Source organism: Pistacia vera, unplaced genomic scaffold (genome assembly GCF_008641045.1).
Source record: "Pistacia vera cultivar Batoury unplaced genomic scaffold, PisVer_v2 Contig639, whole genome shotgun sequence".
In the NCBI taxonomy this organism is placed as follows: Eukaryota; Viridiplantae; Streptophyta; class Magnoliopsida; order Sapindales; family Anacardiaceae; genus Pistacia; species Pistacia vera.
In genome coordinates this window covers 370,231-390,247 of record NW_022196489.1, presented here as the reverse complement: position 1 = coordinate 390,247, position 20,017 = coordinate 370,231, and the positions used below count along the sequence as shown (strand labels likewise).

Sequence of the window (20,017 nt, the reverse complement as noted above, 5' to 3'; positions counted from 1 at the left end):
TAGCTTACATACACTTTAATTAATTTTTAAGATCTATTGAATACCTTACAAGTCCAATGAATCAGATAAGTCACAATGTGGTAGTTGACCTCAATGTTTAAATCCAAAAACTTAAAAAAAAAAAAAGAATAAACTTCCTTAACCGTCAAACCAACTCTTTGGGATTAATTGATTTTGAAAGTTGCCTGATCATTAATTTATATGGTAGGTTCTCAAAAATTTATGGAAAGTTTAGACACTCTTTATTACTTCTAAATTAATGAAACAAAAATTATAAACATATATATTTTTCCCAGATAATGAAAACAAATATTAAAATTTTACAATGGCAAAAGAAAATAATGCCTATTAAAATATTGAAAACATATAAAATCTTTGCTTGATTATCTATCAACACTTCATCATTTCAATTACAATTATATTCTAACAAATTTCCTTGATTTTATACCAAAATTATATTATTTCCTTTTATTTTTAAATATTTTTTTAACCAAATTAAATATTTGTTTATTATGCTAATATTGTGTTAAATTATTTCCTTAATTATCTCAATTACAGTTGTAATCTATTAAATTATTTCCTAGGTATTCTACAATAATTACATTACTTTCTCAGATCATGGTTTAAAAAAAACATTTGATAATTCGGTTTAGGCATTTAATGGCTTATATGATTTTGACATTGAAAGTGAGCTCCCTTTGGTTGGTTATATAGAATAACATTCTATGCTATTTAGCATTTTTGAAAAATAGGATAGGATTCTGAAAAAAAAAAATTTGTACATTTCTCAACAATAACATTTTCTGAAAATATTTAGATTATTTTAACCTCTTAGGTTGTTAATTTAACTAAACACCCATAACAATAAAAAATTATAATTTGACAAAAACACCCCCCACCCACCCACCCACCCACCCACCCACGTATTACCGACAGCCGGCCACCATCGCGGGAAGGAGGTCAGAATCTGTCGGAATGGTGCACGATCAACTGGCTCTGGTCGGTCGTGCGCCGATTTGGCCTTTTCCGACTAGATCCACGGTGGATTTGGCTGGAAAATGTTAGATCTACGACCATGGATCTGACCATTGACGGCCAAACAATGACTAAGATGTGGTAGTTGTCAACGGCCAAATGTGACAGTCATAGGTCATATCTACGATGGATCTGGTCGAGAAAGGCTAAATCAACGCACGACCAACTAGATCTAGCCGGTCATGTGCCATTCTGACAGATTTCGGCCACCTTCCGACAGTAGTGGCCGGTTGCCAAAAATACGTGGGTAGGTGGGGGTGTTTTTGTCAATTTATAAATTTTTATTATTGGAGGTGTTTAGTTAAATTAACAAACCTAGAGGGTTAAAAATAATATTTTGAATTGAATAGAATATGATTGGATTTTGAGAATATTAAAACAAATGTATTTTTTTGTTTTTAGGATAGGATAGTAGAATATAATAGAATAGTAAAAGTGTGCCAAATGGACCCAATATAATATTATTGAATAATATATATATTGTTCAAAAAATTATTTATTTTGAATTCTGGGTACGAAATCTGGGTCTAGGTATATGAACCCGGGTTTTTGCCCAGCCTAGTAACTATATCAAACTTGATACAGAAATCCAGAAATTAACATGAAAGCTAACAAACTTGCAAGTATAATACAATATAATTTTTCATAAAAAAGATAAAATGTGCACGAAATGAGCATAAAATATGCACAACATAATTTAGTGTTTCTCTTTACTTTATAATATGTAATAAAATGAATTATTCGATATCTTTATTTAAGAATCAATTTAATCATATAATAATAAAGAAGATTTCATTATATCAAAGTATCACCGTAATTAATTAGTAAGATTATTGTGACTCATCACTAACAGTTAATTATATATTTATAGTATGTTGTCTTAACTTTCAAATATTATTCCATGTTACAAGTTTCTTGTATCGGTTTGTTAATTCCAAAAATTATTAGCCTTGTTGATACGAAAACTCGTAACAACTCAAGATACTCAATTGACCTTGACAGGATTGAGCAAGATGCGAGTGTGATATCTAAGGATCAACAAGAAATTGATTTGAATAAGCAAACAAAAGCGAAAGACAAATTTTAAAGTGGTATGGCGTGTTCAATCAAGTCTATGTCGACCGTTCTTTTATTAATTTTTGCCTTACTCTCTCTCTCTCTCTTTAATTTTGCTAACACCGTAAAATGATTTGTTTGTGGTATTTATACAATAAGATGATAACGGTTACAACAGTAAAGTTCGGGATAATGACTTGATTTTAGGGAATCAATCCCATGATCCTTGGTGAGATTGACAGATGTATAGGCGAAAAATCACACTGGACCCCTAACAGTCTAGTAACATTGTAATCATTATACAACCTAGTATCTTGACCCAACTATTGTTGGCCCACATCGCCAATATGGCCCTTGGTTCAACCTCGGTTGTTCTGGCAAAACAATCGTGACCTGAATTCGATGGGTCTTGCATTGAAGTCTTTTCTAGGAAGGTTACAAGTTGGTACCTTCTACGAGCTTGTCCACACTCCAGAGTTGTGCTATTGTACAAGTCTTTGAGGAATTCGAAGTTAGATGAGCTTGGGACCTTTGGCCAACTCGCCTTGCATGTTAGCCCAACTTGTCAAAGAGATCTAGCTCGCTGAGTGACCTAAATCGTGAAGTCCATGAAATAGCAACTAGACTTCATAAACTCCTAAGTCTACAAAGAGTCTAGCGACCTAAGACTCCTAGTATTAGATGATCTCATACACTTAACTAGTCCTAAAGTCTTATGCAAACTCCAAACGTCCACGGACTATAAGTCCCATCATGATCCTCATACATCCTGGTAGTTTTTGAGTCTTAGAAATGGCTTTCTTCCTTAAACATTCTGGTTTCATATAAACTAGAATTCCTAAATGGATAAGCCATAGAACTCATAGTTCTACTAAGACTAAAACCTTCATGGCTTGTTATAAAAGCAGAGGCCAGCCTTCTCCATTCTATATATGTTTTTACACACTTATCAGTCTAGAATCCAAGCATTCTAATGCAAGTGTGTCATAATTCCCCCTTTGAGCCGTTTTTTGCTGTAGAACTGCATTTCGACTACTCTACGATAAAAATAGTTTGCCTAGCGTTGAAACACGGTAACTTATCTTACCATTACTTCAGCTCAGTTTTTTGTCACAATCTTGCTAACTTGAGCGTCGGAGTACCTATTGCAGACACCACATTGATGTCCCTTGAGTGCTTCACATTCGTTTTCATGTCTCTCTGCAGGAATTCATGATTTTTAGTGGCTCAATGTCCTGGTGATATTTCTAGGTAGATTTTATCATCTACAACATACCAAAATTGTAGGGAGAGTTGTCATGATCTTCTCCTTGATTTTAGGGGATAACGCTTATATTTAGAGATAAAATTTATCCATGTTCTGTAAGATAACTGCCAAACAGCTCGCTTCACCATGAACATAGCTCATTTCAATCTAATCGCAGCTCCTTTCAATTTGGTTATGGCTTCACAAGTTACGCCGAGCTACTGCCTGCTCTAAGCTGGTCGCACATCCTCACACAACATTTGCTCCCCAGTTTTTAGAGGTTGTGTCGAACTTCAAAAACTATGAGCCTTTTTGGATGAGCTATCAATGTGCAAGTTGCTGCCAAACTAAATTGGTTTGTGAATCGGGTCCAATCAAACATATTCGAGTTCTAGATAGAGCTTGCTCTTAGTGTCCTTTTTGATGACGAACCAGTGTGTTAGTACGAGTTGTTACTTTGCAACATGTATGCTTATCTAACGAGGTACCAAAAACTTGAAAGAATTTGGCGTTATTGGTTTCTTTTGAAAAAGGACATAAGGCCAAGATGACATTTCAACTTGGGATGTGAAGGGTAACATCCATGCATTTAATGTAGCCGTAGGCAAACAATCACGCTGAACAGTCAGGCTAACGTTTTGCTTTTCAAAATGGCAATTACATGCGATCATCACCACGTGGCAAGAATGGACAGCCAAGATCGTTTTGTGCTCAGGTTTCCTTTCTATGAAAGGTACCTAACCCTAGGCTTAAACCTTTTCAAATCCTTTCTTTTGCAAATCCAAACATACTGTTCTTCAAAACCAAATGTTTTCTACCTCAAACTTCAATTTCACAATGATTTTTCGATGGTTTCTCGACTTTTAATTTACAGTAAGTTTTTGTTTCCCTTGCTTTCTCCATTCTTGCTCTTGACTTTGCCATTGTGGTTGTGGTTAGGTTGAATATAAACGAAAATATTGAGTTTTTTTTTTCTTCTAGATTTTAAGATTGAAAACTTACTTAGGGTAGCTGGAGATTATTGCCAAAATCTGTCTATTTTGTCAAAGTTCGTGCTCATTGCTAGAGCTCGTCATTGGGTGGTTTGTTCAAAGGCACCCCAGGTACTTGAGATTGAATCAAGTGTAGGTAGATCGATTTTAGGATTAAGACAGCCCGTAACAGTTGTCATTTCATGTTTCATGTTTTGGGCGCTTAACTAATGTGATGTACGATCTTGGCATGGGTTCAAACCGGCATGCTAAACTTGATCATTAGCTCGCTTAGAGCGATCGACTTCCTAGCGCTTTTCTCTCTTGCCCATTGGTTGTTTCCCTAGGTGTCTGCTCGGGTTATTCTGATCTTGATTCTCACACCTCTATGCTCCCTCCACTCTTCGTCGCTGATGGTGGTGCTTGCTAGATGAACTAGAGTCATCGTCAGTGGTTTCAAGCTCCTAGCTTTGTGTTCTAGCGGCAACATTTTGTTGGCTAGGAGTCTAGTTTCCCTGCTGTACTTCCTTCATTCCATTCACCTCTTCCTGCAAGGTTTGGACTTCACTGGTGAGCGACCTTAGCATGTCTATCATTTGGGAATTCTCCGGGCTTGATGTACCTATGCCTTATTTATTTACTGGTTGAGGAAGTGGAACAACTGGCAGGCGAGACTGCATAAACCTCTGATTGGCTTCTTGATGGCCAGGTTGTTGGAAAACATCAAAGTCATAAGATTTGTTGTCTATAATTAGATTAGAGTAGCTATTGACAATTTACTTTCACTAACTGTAGGATCTTTGTTATTGTTATAGGATTAACTGTAGGATTTTTAGAGATTGATTAGCTTACTAATTATTTCTTCCCTTACTTATTTTTCTTGTAATCCTATAAATACCTACTATGAATATCAATTTATAATAAGAATCATATGACTTTGATTCAAATTCTATAGTCTTTATGGTATTAGAGCATCAGGCTCTTTTTTGGGAATAAAATTATCAGAAAAAATTCATCACCATGTCTAAGATTTCATCTGCGTCTCCATTTGTTGTCACCACAAAAAATAATGAAACCAACATTAGCCATACCGAGTCTCATTCTATCCAAATTATGATTATTTGACTCAAAGAAGGAAACTTTATTCTCTAGTCCCAATCTGTACGTATGTATATCCGAGAGAAAGGCAAGATCAAGTACTTCACTAGTGAAATCAAAGCACTTGAGAAGACAGATCCATCATACGCTCCATGGGATGCAGAAAATTCCATGATTATGTCATGGCCGGTGAACTCCATGGATGAGGACATCAGTTCCAACTATAAAGAACTCTGGGATAGTGTTGTTGAGATGTATTCCGATCTTGGGAACCGATCTCAGATTTTTGAGTTATAGCAAAAAGTTGGAGAAATCCAACAAGGAGAAGGCAGCGTGTCTAAGTACTTTAATGCCCTCAACAGCCTTTGGAAAGATTTGGATTTGTTCAACAATTATGAGTGGAAGAATATAGATGATTGGAATCACCACAAGAAAAACTGTGTAGAGTGCAAGAATTTTTAAATTCTTAGCTAGACTGAACGTTGAGTTTGAAGAGGTTAAAGGAAGAATTCTTAGCAAACAACCTCTTCCTTCCATTGGAGAAGTCTTCTTGGAAGTAAGAAGAGAGGAAAGTCATCAAAGCGTTATACTGGGTAAGAAGGGAACTACAAGATCAGGATCTACTAAGAACTCTGCCCTGGTTACTATCAACAGTTTTGAAAATCTTGCATTTGCTGTAAACCGGTCAAAATAAAACAACCAAAACCAGCAAAGGCTTTGTGAGAAACCATGAGTATGGTGTGACTATTGCAACAAAGCACGTCACACTAGAGAAAATTGTTGGAAGCTCCATGGAAAACCAACAAATGGGAAGGGTAGCAAACTTGGAGATAAAAGTAGTCACATAACTTCCAAAGCTGATGCAACCGAAACCAATCATTTGAGCAAGAAGTAGTTTGATTAACTTCTTTAACTACTAAAATCCAATCCATCATTAGGTATCCCTCTTGGATCTGTTGCCCTATTAGGAGAATTCTTAATGCTAACTCTAGTGTTTTAGCCTTTGCACCATGGATGATTGATTCAGGTGCATCCAATCACATGACTAGTATTCCTCATTTGTTTAAATCATAGTCACCTTGTCCTCGTAATAATAAAGTTGGGATTATAGATGGAAGCTATTGTGATTCATGCATTTCGGACATGGAAATGGTGTAAAAATGATGAACAAGATGATAGATGCATGGTAGAACACAAACATAACATCAATAGCATGTTTTAAAGAAAAAGAATAGTATATTACCTACTCCTTTTCTATTTAATGTTTGGATCTTCTTTCTTGGAGCCTTTATTCTTCAAACAAGATTAAAGAAACTCAAAATGTGATCCACACAAGCCAAGGAAGAGATAGCCGATTATGAGTGAAAGAGTTTTTGAGTGAATGATAGTTTTTTCATAATGAAAAATGGTATAAGACTTTATTTATATACTATGGACACAAAGTGCAATTTTAAATTGTTTTGGGAAGGCCTCAAACAATTTAAAATTAACTTGAGAATAAACATTTATGTCAAGTCCTTGGTTTTATGGTTAATTCATAATTAGACCAAATTTTAATTCTATTAAATATTCTAACCCTTTAGAATAAAACAAATGCACTTTTGCCCCTATTATTGAATCCAATTCAATAATAATATTTAATAAATCCTTATTACCATTGGTTAGTGCTAGCTATCCATGGACAATCATTTCTCACCAATATATTAATTCAGATGCAACCGTTTACGTCCGAACATTATTAATCTGATTAATGATATGTATTACTCTCTCTCATTGAGCTTGGTTTTATGTGTGACCATTTTGGTTCACTATGATCTAGCTGTGGGCCCAATATCGAATTCTGATATGTTTCGTTATAATTCCTTATAATCGAAACTCCCACTGATTGTGATAGACATCTAGCAATGTTCCAGAACCTCTAAACCACAATGAAGTATAAAACCCAATGAACCTTTTCTGATCGTATGTACTGTGTAGTAAAATCCCTCTATCGTCTAGTCCCGATTAAGAATGGTTCATGGTATGTCAAAACCCTTAACTTAATCTTTAATCGAATTATCAATTGATACAATGGAACTCGTCAACATGAAACTACTTTTCATTTGACATTCATTATACTCTAGCCAGAGATTTCCCTTTTCCAATGTATGTTGACATTCGTCTAAGAACTCGAGATTGGATTATTTTGAGTTAACGGATCTCATCTTGATCATCACTTTTCCTCGCACATGAATAACTTATGACCGAACTGGCTTATTACACTAGACATGACTAGTCTCGTGCTTATGCACCATATGAACCATATGCATCCTATGTTGATTCCAATCATGATGTCTCAAGTCTAATTTTCAGTGGTACACTAGCACGATCCTACAATGCATCGTTGACGACATCAATGTGATTTATCATATTGATTTCAACCATGATGTCTCAAGTCTAAGGATCAGTGGTATACTAGCACGATCCTACAATGCATCGTTGACCACATCCATGTGATTCATCATGTTGATTCCAACCATGATGTCTCAGGTCTAAGGATCAGTGGTATACTAGCACGATCCTACAATGCATCATTGACCACATCCATGTGATTCATCGTAATTGGTCATATTCGATAAACAATTCACTAACCGTTTGTCCATGTTAATGCCTTAGTTACATGCCTCTTATAATTACCCACACTAATACCATCATACGATATTCAATGGACACATTCAGCATGTCTACTGTGCAATGTTATTACCCAATTAACATTACTTGCTAGGGAATGCTTCGATGATTTGATCTTCTGAAGATTCGTGTCATTCAGACATTTCACATGCAATATTAAATATAATATACATGAAGCAGTAAATCAACATGTGAAATAAGAACACTTTCTTTTATTCATAATACATTTACAAGATATAATGTCTTAAAACTGACAACACAATTGGTTCCTAGGGCATACATCAACAGAAGTTTTTCATCCTTTGCTGGAAAAGGCTCAACAAAAATTTCAGAGACAATTAAACTAAAATCTATTCTTTATGTTCCTAAACTCTCTTGTAATCTTTTATCTATGAGTAGATTATCACAAGATTCTAATTGTCGTGTCACATTCTTTTATTCCCATTGTGAATTTCAAGACTAGAAGTCGAGGACAATGATTGGCAGTGCTAGGATGATTGATGGCATATACTATTTTGATGATAACAATTTCAACAATAAACAAGCTCAAGGTTTGAGTGGTAGTATCAATTCAATCCATGTGCATGAACAAATAATGCTTTGGCACCTTAGACGAGGACATCCTAGTTTTTCTTATTTAAAACATTTATTTCCTGATTTATTTAAGAGTTTGGATTGTACTTCGTTTGATTGTGAAACTTGTTACTTATCTAAAAGTCACCAAATTTCTTATAAGTCAAAACCATATCATGCATCAAAGCCTTTTTATTTAATTCATAGTGATGTTTGGGGTCCCTAAAAAATCACTACTTTATCTGGAAAAAAATGGTTTGTGACTTTTATAGACGATCATACTCGTCTATGTTGGGTTTATTTGATGAGTGAAAAATCTAAAGTTGAAAAAATTATTCAAAGACTTTTATAGTATGATTGAAAATCAGTTTCAAACAAAAATTTGTATATTTTGAACTGATAATGATACAAAATATTTTAACATATATTTGGAAAGATTTTTGAAAGAAAAAGGTATTCAACATCAAATGACTTGTTGTGGTACACCACAACAAAAAGGCATTGTTGAAAGAAAAAATCCACACTTATTAGAGGTTGGAAGAGCTTTAATATTTTCTATGCATTGTAATAGCTGCTTTCTACGCATATACTCATAAAATATACATAATAAAATTGCAAGTAGGATAACATAAATAGTTGGGCCCAAATTTTTCTTTTATTAAATATATACATTCTTTATACAAAGTAAAGTATCATAGACAAAAGTCATCAAAAATGTGGTGGACAGTGTAGCTATTTCTCCTCGCTTGTCGACGTCCATCCGACCGCGTCCTCACCTAGATCCTGCAAACACAAAGAAAAACAACGGGTTGAACACAAAAATAATGCCCAGTAAGTAAATTTTCTACTCCTCTATCCCCGTAACTCTTTCTCTTAATTCTTTCCTTACACTCTTCTCTTCTCATTTATTTTCTCTTTCTGTTTCTTTTTCTCATAGCTCTTTTCCATTAACTTTCTGTTATGTGTCACGGCCTCATCTTACCGAAGGAACGGCTGGGTACTCATCCCACTCTTCGTGAATCTACTCATTCTCTCTCTCTCTCTATTCTTTCTCATATTTTCTCATTCTTTCTCACTTGAATGTCATGGCCTCATCTTACCGGAGGCACGGCCGAGTAGAGTTCACAAAGCACTAACCCACTCTTTGTGACTTCTACTCATTTCTCTGCCGATCAGACTTGGTTATGCATGAATTCAGAACCTTTGGCCATGTGAGTGTATTCTCTCTCTCTTTACATATCACGGCCTCATCTAACCGGAGGCACGGTTGGAACCTGACGTTCCACTCTTCGTGACTTCACTCATCACTCACGGGTCCCCATCGCACAACCTACTCTATTCTCTTCTTTAGCACTACTCTCTCTTTTATTCTCTAGTGCTAAATCTCTCTTTCTCTTTACTCATAGAGTTGCTTATTCTCAAAATTCTCTACTCTTTCTCAAGTTGCTTCTCAATGCACAATTTAATGCATATGGATGGTTCATGCTCATTAATGCACTCATGAAATGCCAATATGCAATGTTGCAAGAATTAAAGTTTACTACTCGTGCTCATATTTCTCTTAGGCATTTCATCAAACAACTCATGTGCATACAAAAACTCTACTTTATCTATAACTCTACTCTTTTCTTTAACCAGCCGAAATGGGAGAAAACTCCCTTATATAGCCATAATTCCTGTCAAGGAAAACACTCCCAAAAAGGTTTACACAAAACCTCTTCAACTTCAACTTAACTTCACTCTCTCTTCACACATCAAATACTTCTCATCATTTACATATATCCAACCAATCATCAATTATCAACTCATCTCATCTCATCTCAATTCTAAACAAGCATAATACATACATGCATAAAGAAAATCTCTACTCAAAGATTTCTTAAACTTTAACTTGGGTTGGATTTACTTACCTTGTGGTGGAGTGATTCCACTAGCACTTCTCTTTTCCTTTGGTAAATGGTCTTTTCTCTACAACTTTAAACAATAACACTATAAGAACTCAACACATTTATAGGTAAATTTCACATCTAAAGCAAGAATCATTACCTTAGGATGCTTTAGATTAACTCTCTACCAAAAACTACTCAAACGCCCTCTAAAATTCTTGAAAGATTTGAATGAAAAGTTGAGAGAAAGTGGTGAATGGGAATAGCGGTGGAAGTAGAAAAAGGAAGGGTTTGCTAAGTCTTAACCCTTATTAGCTCATATTATAACCACTCTTTCCCATTTTGCCCTTGCTCTTTCTTGGAAATTTCATTCTTATCCTTTAATTCATTACACTCACACCCCCAACTCTAACACATTTTCCATGAAATTTTCTTGCATTTCACTCCCTACTTTTCCTACTAATTAGGGGTAGAATGGTCACTTTGGCCCTATGAAAAATTCTCTAGAAACTTCACCCAACTTTTTAGCTGGCTCTTCGCCGCGGGAAGACTTTCCGTCACCCCGGCGAAGAAATCCAAAGCCTACGTCGCCGCGACGAAACTCCTTCTTCGCCGCGGCGAAGTCTGCATTTCCAAACTTCTGCAAGACTTCACCAAATTCAGGGCAACCACTTAACCAAACCAAAACATAAGTTCACCCAAGGGTCAACCAAACAATATTAACAACACAATTAACTACGTACCTCAAATGGGTCGTTACATGCATGTTCCAAAATGTTTAAGGGGGGACACTGTATTAGCTTCATGTTACTTGATTAATCGGATGCCTACCCGTGTTTTGCAATACAAAACTCCTCTATCATTTTTGAAAAATCCGTTTCCTAAAAATAGATTAATTTTAGATTTACCCTTAAAGGTTTTTGGGTGCACTACTTTCATTCACATTCCTAATTCCCTTACAAGTAAACTTGATCCAAGAGCAGAAAAATGTATTTTTCTTGGGTATGCTCCAAATAAAAAAGGGTATAAGTGCTTTAATCCTAGAACGAAGAAGCTTCATATAGTCATGGATGTGGTGTTTATTGAAGATCAAGTTTTTTACCAAAATAATCTTTAGGAGAGAAGAGCAATGAAGATCAGTTTTAGCAAACTACCACACCTATGCCTATCTTTGAAGTTTTTTGAAAAAAAAAAAAAAAAAACTCTTATGAGAAAGAAAATGAGGTTTTAAGTAATGAAAAAGAAGAAAATCCTAATTCTCTAGATCCAGGCATAGATGTACCACAAGCAAGGAGAGGAATACTATAGGATGATCATTCTTCTAAGCTTCTTGTTTATTCCAAATGTAGGTTACATCAAAATAGTAAGGATCAACTCACAATTCCCGAGCATGATCAATAATCGCCTCCAATAATTGATCATCCTGAAAATCCAGGCAATTCTTCCTCTGTTACAATTCATGTTAATGAATCTTCAGATCTCAGTGATCCTATGGCTCTTAGGAAAGGAGTCAGAACATGTACCAAACACCCTATTGCTAAATATCTTTCTTATCATAGACTTTCAGAAAGCCATAAAGCTTTTACCTCCAATATCTCTAGCCTGTTTGTTCCAAGAAATGTTCAGGAAGCCTTTGATCATCCAGATTGGAAATTAGCAATTCTAGAGGAGATAAACGCTCTTCGTAACAATGATACTTGGAAGGTTGTTGACTTACCAAAAGGAAAAAAGACTGTGGGGTGCAAATGGGTGTTTACCATTAAATGTAAAGCTAATGGTAGTATAGAAAGATACAAGGCGAGGCTTGTAGCTAAGGGGTTTACACAAACATATGGAATAGACTACTAGGAGACATTCGCACCAGTAGCCAAGATAAATTCAATACAAGTCTTACTATCCTTGGCTATAGACTATGATTGGTCATTACATCAGTTGGACGTGAAAAATACCTTCCTAAATAGGGGCCTAGAAGAAGAAGTGTTTATGGAGCTGCCACTTGGGGTCAAAGGTAAACTTGGCAAGAACAAAGTATGTAGATTAAAAAAAAATCCCTATATGGCCTCAAACAATCACCTAGAGCCTAGTTTGAATGCTTTAGAAATGTCATGAACAGTCATGGTTATTGTCAGGGCCAAGCAGATCACACTATGTTCTATAAACCCTCAAATGAAGGAAATTTTGCTATTCTAATTGTTTATGTTGATGATATAATATTGATAGGGGATGATAGCATTGAACCAGAGAGATTAAATAAGGCACTTGCTAATGAATTTGAAATCAAAGATCTGGGCATCTTGAAGTATTTTCTAGGTATGGAGTTTGCCAAGTCAAAGAAAGGGATCTTTGTTTCACAACAAAAATACGTGCTTGACTAACTTAGAGAAACAAGTCTATTAGGGTGTAAAGCTGTTGAGACACCTGTAGATTCTAATGTGAAGCTACAACCTCCCAAGCCTGAAGAAGTTATCAATAGAGACCAATATCAAAGACTGGTTGGAAAATTGATATATCTCTCACATACACGCCTTGATATAGCTTTTGTAGTCAGTCTAGTAAGTCAATTCATGCATTCTCCTAGACCAGAGCACTTTAATGCTATTTATAGGATTATGAGATATTTAAAGGGAACTCCAGGTATAGGTTATTGTTTGAGAACCATGGACATCTTCAAGTGGAAGTATATACTGATGCAAACTGGGCTGGGAGCATAATGGATAGAAAATCAACCTCTGGATATTACAACTTCATTGGGGGAAACTTGGTTACTTGGCACAGTAAGAAGCAAAAAGTGGTAGCTAGAACTAGGGCATAGACTGAATTTAGGGCTATTGCTTATGGAATTTGTGAAGCATTGTGGATTAAGATAATACTAGAAGAATTGAAGATCTCTAATCCATTACCTATGAAGGTGTATTGTGACAACAAGGTTGCTATTTCTATTGCCCACAACCCAGTACTTCATGATAGAATGAATCATGTTGAGGTTGATAGACACTTTATAAAAGAAAAGGTGGACAGACAGATTTGCATGACTTACATTCCTACTGGTGAACAAGTTGCGGACATACTCATAAAGGGATTGTCAAAGATGCAATTTGAAATTTTAATTAGCAAATTGGCTTTGGTGGATATCTTCAAACCAGTTTGAGGGGCAGTGTTGGAAAATATCAAAGTCACAAGATTTGTTGTCTATAATTAGATTAGAGTAGTTGTTGACAATTTACTTTTGCTAGCTATAAGATCTTTGTTATTATTATAGGATTCACTGTAGGATTTTTAGAGATTGATTAGCTCACTAATTATTTCTTTCCTTACTTATTTTTCTTGTAAATCCTATAAATACCTACTGTGTATATCAATTTATAATAAGAATCATATGACTTTGATTCAAATTCTATAGTCTTTTCATTGTTGCTGGTCTAATTAGCACCGACTGCACTTGTGGATGCTCTGGTATGTGTCATGACTATTTTTTGTGATTGTTGATTGAGATTGTAAGGGAAATGCCCTCTTTCCAGCGCCAAAATGTTGATACGAAAACTCATAACAATGCAAGATACTCAATCAACTTTTATGGGATTGAGTAGAATGTGAGTGTGATCTCTAAGGATTAGCAAGAAATGTGTTAGAATTCAAGCCCAAAGTAGAGCCCAACCCAAAAGATCGGCCTGATAGGTGGAAGAGCCCTTAGGTAAGTACCACCCTTGGTGGGTGTGAGATCCCGATGTGGGATCTTAACATTGTACCCCTCTTCAAGAGCTGACGTCCATGGTGGCTTTCACTATGTTGACACTGACTCGATAGTAGTCCTTTCCCCATTTGGGTGGCTTCACTCACCTATCAGTTACTCAATGTAGCACCTTCTCCCAAGGAGAGTACACTGCACCTTAATCTAGCCTATAGGTAACCTTTTTTGTAGCCCAACTCTCAATGAAAGCACCAATGTTAGAACTCAAACCCAAAGGAGAGCCCAACCCAAAAGATCGGCTTGATAGGTGACAAAGCCCCCAGGCTTAAGTACCACACATAGTAGGTGTGAGATCTCGATGTGGGATCCTAACAAAATGGATTTAAATAAGAAAACAAAAGCGAAAGACAATTTTTAAAATGGTTTGGCGTATTAAATCAATCATACGCCCACTGTTCTTTTATTAATTTTTGCCTTACAAAACAAGCTCTCTCTAATTTTGCTAACCCTGTACAATGATTTCTTTGGGATATTTATATAATAAGATGATAACGGTTACTAGAGAAGATTTCAGGATGATGGCTTGATTTTAGGGAATCAATCCCATGATCCTTTGTGTGATTGATAGGCCGAAATTGAAGGAAGAGTAGTCATGATCGTCTTCTTGATTTTAGTGGATAATGCTTATCTTCATAGATAAGGCTTACCCATGATTTAGAAAATAACTGTCAAACAACTCGCTTCACACAATGTACATAACTCGCTTCAATCTAACTGCAACTCATTTTAGTTTGGTCATCATCCCACAAGTTACACCGAACCACTGCTTGCTTTGAGTTGGCTGCACATCCTCGCACAACATATTAAATGTTGAACACTGAGAATTTACAACCAAATGGAGAGTTTGAAAGTGAATTTTAATGGGCCGAATCTATTTGTTGGTTACCGAAGTGGAAAACCAAAGTTGTGTTTATTTTATTATTATTATTTTTGGTAATTAGATTTTTCACCAGAGTGTTATAGAAGAGATAGGCGTATCTCTATATCACACCAACTCACCAAGCCAGGAAATTACCAAATGAGAAATCTGAAAATCTGGTAACGTGGATCAACAAGTTATCGAAAATTCTTTTTCCTTTCCCCTCTAAAAAGATAGGTGTGAATCTCTTCATCACATGTTTTAATGAACTATCTTAGATCTATGTCAAATTGGTAGGTCTATGTATCAACCAAATAAGTTTTGTTCCAATCTGATAGTGCAGTTAAAGTCAATTTAGTTAGGATTGGTATTGAAACAACTAATTTTGTTGATATTTATCAAATCCAATATTAATAAACCAAATTCACCACATCTTTATACTCCGTAAGTAAATCGAAATTTTCGTTCTTGATTGGGCCACTAACTACTATGAGTCTACTGCACATTTCCTTAATATATATATTTTCAAGATTTTAAAAACCTTTTAAACTTTTTTTTTTTTTTTTGGGTTCTATATATTCATAATTTGATCGTTATTCCCTATGTTGTTTTACTATTGAATTAACTCGTAGAATTGATGGAATTTGGAAGGTTATGAGATTTGGAGACAAAACAAAAGCTCTTGCAAGATCCGAAGATGATAATCATGATTAAGATTAAAAAAAAAAAAAAAAAAATTGTGAACGAAGGATAAGAGATAGAACAATATTAGAATAAAATGATGAGAGATTTATAAATTAATTTTTTATTAAATTTAATTAATAATGGGTTTATAAAGAGTTTCAATAGGGCTTGAATAAACCATTCTTACTAAAAACTGAAAACTTGCATAACCAATGGCCTAAGTATTTTTCATTTACACTCTGTGCTGATATCTTGGATTTTTAAAACCAAATCCAGTGGACCTTTGTTTCATATCTATCTCAAATTCACCTAAGTATCATGGAATTTGTAACCCTACCATTTATAGTGTTTTTATTCCGCTGATAATTCAAAGCTATAAATTGCCTCTATATTTAGGGGTTTGTTTAAATATTATTAGAGAATTATTCTATAAGGAGTTTTAGATGTTTTTGGGGATTTTTTCAATAATTTCGTAAATTGTCGAGAGTTTTTCACTTAATTTTTCGTACAATAATTTAGTTTCAAATTAACAAAAATTCACCACCCAATAAACCAAACAAAATCATATTACAACATAAATCTCTCCCCCAGAAGTCTAAAGAGGATTAACATATACAGTACATAAACTATTATACAAATTATCACACAAAATTAAAAACAAAACCACTTAAGAAATGGAAAACCTTCTCCTTCTAGGTTTTGTAATATCCACACCAACATTATCCTCAATATTTGAAGTGTCTTTGGAGCCATGTTTGAAGGGATTCAATTTCCCAAGAGTCTTGGACATTGAAGAGAAAAATGTTTGCTTTCTTTGGCCAACTTTATTATTGCTAGAACTTGTCCCTTGATTCTTCTTTATGTCCGTTATGTAAAGCTTCATCTTCATCAGCTCTGATCTCAACGCTTCATTTTCTTTAATCAGTGAAACGTCTGCCTGCAATTGGTTTCTTGTTGCGGCAGCATCCGGTGTGCTTCGATCATCCGTACCACTCCTTAGCTTCAGCTGATCATAATACAAAGCATGCAAAACAATCTGTACCGGCAATCTTTTGTTCTGTGATGCATGAATTCGAGCTTCGTATGAAAGTTTTAATGGATCCATTGAACTGCACACCTTCTCTCGCTCTATCTCATCAAGATTCGGATGCGCCTAAACATTATCAACTAGCAGTTAGCTCTTATCTATATTTTTTATAAGTTAAGTGAATTCTGTTTAATTTAGAAATTGCCTACCTTGAGATAGATATCAATGGCACGATAGAGATCATCTTCAACCTTACGAGAACCTTTGGGAACAAGATTAGCAATCCCATTGAATTTCGATATGCTGAGTTCAGAATACGTTGCAATCTCCCCAAGATATGCATCCACAGTCTTTGCAACTCTATGCATCACGGTTGAACAAGCTTCTCTGAAATCTCCACCGCTGAAAACCGCCATACTCTTCTCCTTCTCCACGAACCCACTTATGATCCGCCTTACGCTTTCTAAATCAAACAGCCCCTCGCCATCGTAAGTGAAAGAAAGAACAAGAAGATCATCGACAGTCACATGTTCAAGTATTGATGTGATCCTTTTTTCGAGCTCGTTCTTGCAAGAGTTAGAAGCTCTAAGGAAGATTGCGGAGCGAAGAAGGCAGCATAGGAAGTTAATGGGAAAGGCGGCTTTTTCGGAGGGCATAAGGGAGACAATGGATTGAAGAAGATCACGTTGTTGGATTCTGAGTTGAGAATCAATAGAATCCAACAATTTGCCAGAGTGGTCTCTGACGAGATCTCTCAGTGATCTCTCAGTGTATGTGATTATGGCACTGGAGAGGGTGAGGGCTTTGGCGCCTCGGTTCTTCATGGCAGTCAAGATTCTTGCCAACATTTCAATGTCTAAGATTGATAGCTCCTCTGTCCACCAGTTTGGCGGTGATCTACAAGGGAAGTTTGCCTCATAACAAGCCTGAAATATTACATGATATTAACATACAGTTAATTAATCACACAAGAATTTTATTCTTAATTTTTTTCTACAGTCCAAATCTACACTAACACTAAAAGAAACTAAAAACAAAATTTTACAATATTTAACACGAAAAAGTTTAATAGAAACTTTGTTTTTTACAGCTAATTTGCACTAATTATTCACTAATATTTGTATATGTAGATTACTTAAGTTTTTAACTTAATTTATTTGGTTTGAATTTTTTAAAAACCCAAATCTACACCTCTAAAATAGCAAAATTTTCAGACATTTGATGCGAAAAAAGTTTAATAATTTTTTTTTTAAATTTAATTTGCACCTATATATATATATATATATATATATATATTTTATAATCGAGTGTTCAAACTAGTTTGTGTTCACCTAAATTAATATCCTAAAACCTTGAAGTTAAATGATCGGATAAACCTCCATTATTAACAAACAAAGAGAATCAAACTCAACCTCTTAAATAATACACCGTCTTTTACCAACATAATGACATTAAAAGTCGATTATATATATATGCTTAACTTTTTTTTATCTATAGTTGATAAATTTGTTCATCTTTGTCAAGAGATCATCAATAAATTATCAAATATAAATCTATTATAGTGTTAAAAAATTAAATAAAAAACTTATCTAATAAGTCCAACTCATAATGTGTAAACACAAAATTAAAAAGTGTTATGTTAAATTTGTTCATCTTTATGAATTTAGTCAAATTGATATTATTAAAAAGTGAACAAATCTACTCATGTTATACCTTAACAGCAGTGACATCAATACATCTTTGAACAATTTGAAGGTCTTGAGCTAAGGGAAGAAGATCTTCGCACGATTTAAGCACAACCACCGCCCCTGACAGACTAGACAACGCCACTTGACTGAGGAAATCTTCAGTGCGACCCACCAGATTATTGTCGCAATATTTGTCTGTCATTTCTAGATACTCCGCCGCACATCGGAGAGCCGCAACGTTATGTACAGTTATCTCAAAGTTCACTCCATAACAAAACTTTGCAGCTTTCTCGAAGATCTCCGGGCCTCCTGGTATCTCCGATAAATTGATTCTTGTCAAGTCTGCTTCTTCCGATTCCAATATCAGTTTCCTTATGAAATTGCTCTTGGCAACCAGCATGAACTGACATATACATTATCAAATATATTAGCGTTAGTGCTTACAAAGAAAGAAATGATTCGACTGAAAGCTAAGTGGGATTTACTTTGTGAAGAGAGAAATTGGCTTCACCAACTGCAACGACAACATCCGTAGGAATTTCCTGAGAAAAAACCCTGTAAAAAAGATTGAAATTGTAGTTATTATTCTGCACATATAAATAATATAAATTTGAAGAAAGAAGACAAATGGATTTGGTAGTTAAATTACCATTGGCCAGTTCTTTCCATGGCCATGGACAGCCTATTGTTTAAGGGGGTAGGCATGGCCATTGTTGGTTGATTACCTTCAAATAAGATCCTGATCCCTTCCGTGTTATATAGAGTGTTTTCACGAGAACCCAGCTGGAAATATATTTTGCTTTCTTGATCTATGAACTGACACTTTTTAAAGATAGTTTTGATTGACTATTCTACCCCTGTATGGCTTTCCACTCTAATTGGCTCTCCTTCACAAAACATGATTGGTTAGTTGCTTAATTAAAATAAAATGATTGGTTAATTTATAGGTAAACTTATCCAATGATATTGTTTTCCAACAACAAATTAATTTTAATATGAAAATAATAATTTAATTTCTTCAATTATTGAAATTAATTAGATAATTTCTTCAATCTTAAATATGAAAATCCTTTTTGTATATATATAGAATTTATATCATATGGATTCTTTAAAACTTCATAAAATTATTATAGTGTTTATCAATCATAACGATTCAACGATAGACTTATAATAAATAATATGTGAATAATAAACTTTTATGATTGACCAATAATAAGCATGATAATTTGTAACTTAATTTTTTTTTTTTATCAGTGTTGATCTAATGTAAATAAACAGTTATATTATTAGATAAACAAAAATAATACATTTAACTTCTCTTTTATTATTATTAGATTAATAAAAATAAACGGTTCACAGAAAGAGTAAAAAAATTAAATCATTGTATCACATCCTAGTATAAATTGAATTATTTTAATGTTTGTCCTAATCTAATAAAAAAAATTAATTATATTGATATATTTTTAAAAATATGTT

General features: G+C 34.7%; 1 protein-coding gene across 1 annotated transcript; it reads right to left on the bottom strand.

Moving 5' to 3' along the window:
* Nucleotides 1-16,374: 16,374 nt before the first annotated feature.
* Nucleotides 16,375-19,326, bottom strand: LOC116111469 (root phototropism protein 2-like). The gene is made up of 5 exons (XM_031397641.1): nucleotides 19,191-19,326; nucleotides 19,027-19,096; nucleotides 18,567-18,944; nucleotides 17,063-17,779; nucleotides 16,375-16,979 (listed from the first exon to the last, which is right to left on the bottom strand). Exons 1-5 carry the CDS (start codon nucleotides 19,250-19,252, stop codon nucleotides 16,494-16,496), a joined length of 1,713 nt encoding a protein of 570 aa, XP_031253501.1. The 5' UTR covers nucleotides 19,253-19,326; the 3' UTR covers nucleotides 16,375-16,493.
* Between the last annotated feature and the right edge of the window lie 691 nt (nucleotides 19,327-20,017).

Excerpts from the sequence above, each read along its gene's own strand:
- LOC116111469 (XM_031397641.1), bottom strand. The coding sequence starts at position 19,252 with ATGGCCATGCCTACCCCCTTAAACAATAGGCTGTCCATGGCCATGGAA. Across the intron at positions 17,780-18,566 it reads TTGATGTCACTGCTGTTAAG|GCTTGTTATGAGGCAAACTT; the intron begins GTATAACATGAG and ends GTAATATTTCAG. Across the intron at positions 16,980-17,062 it reads CCATTGATATCTATCTCAAG|GCGCATCCGAATCTTGATGA; the intron begins GTAGGCAATTTC and ends GATAATGTTTAG.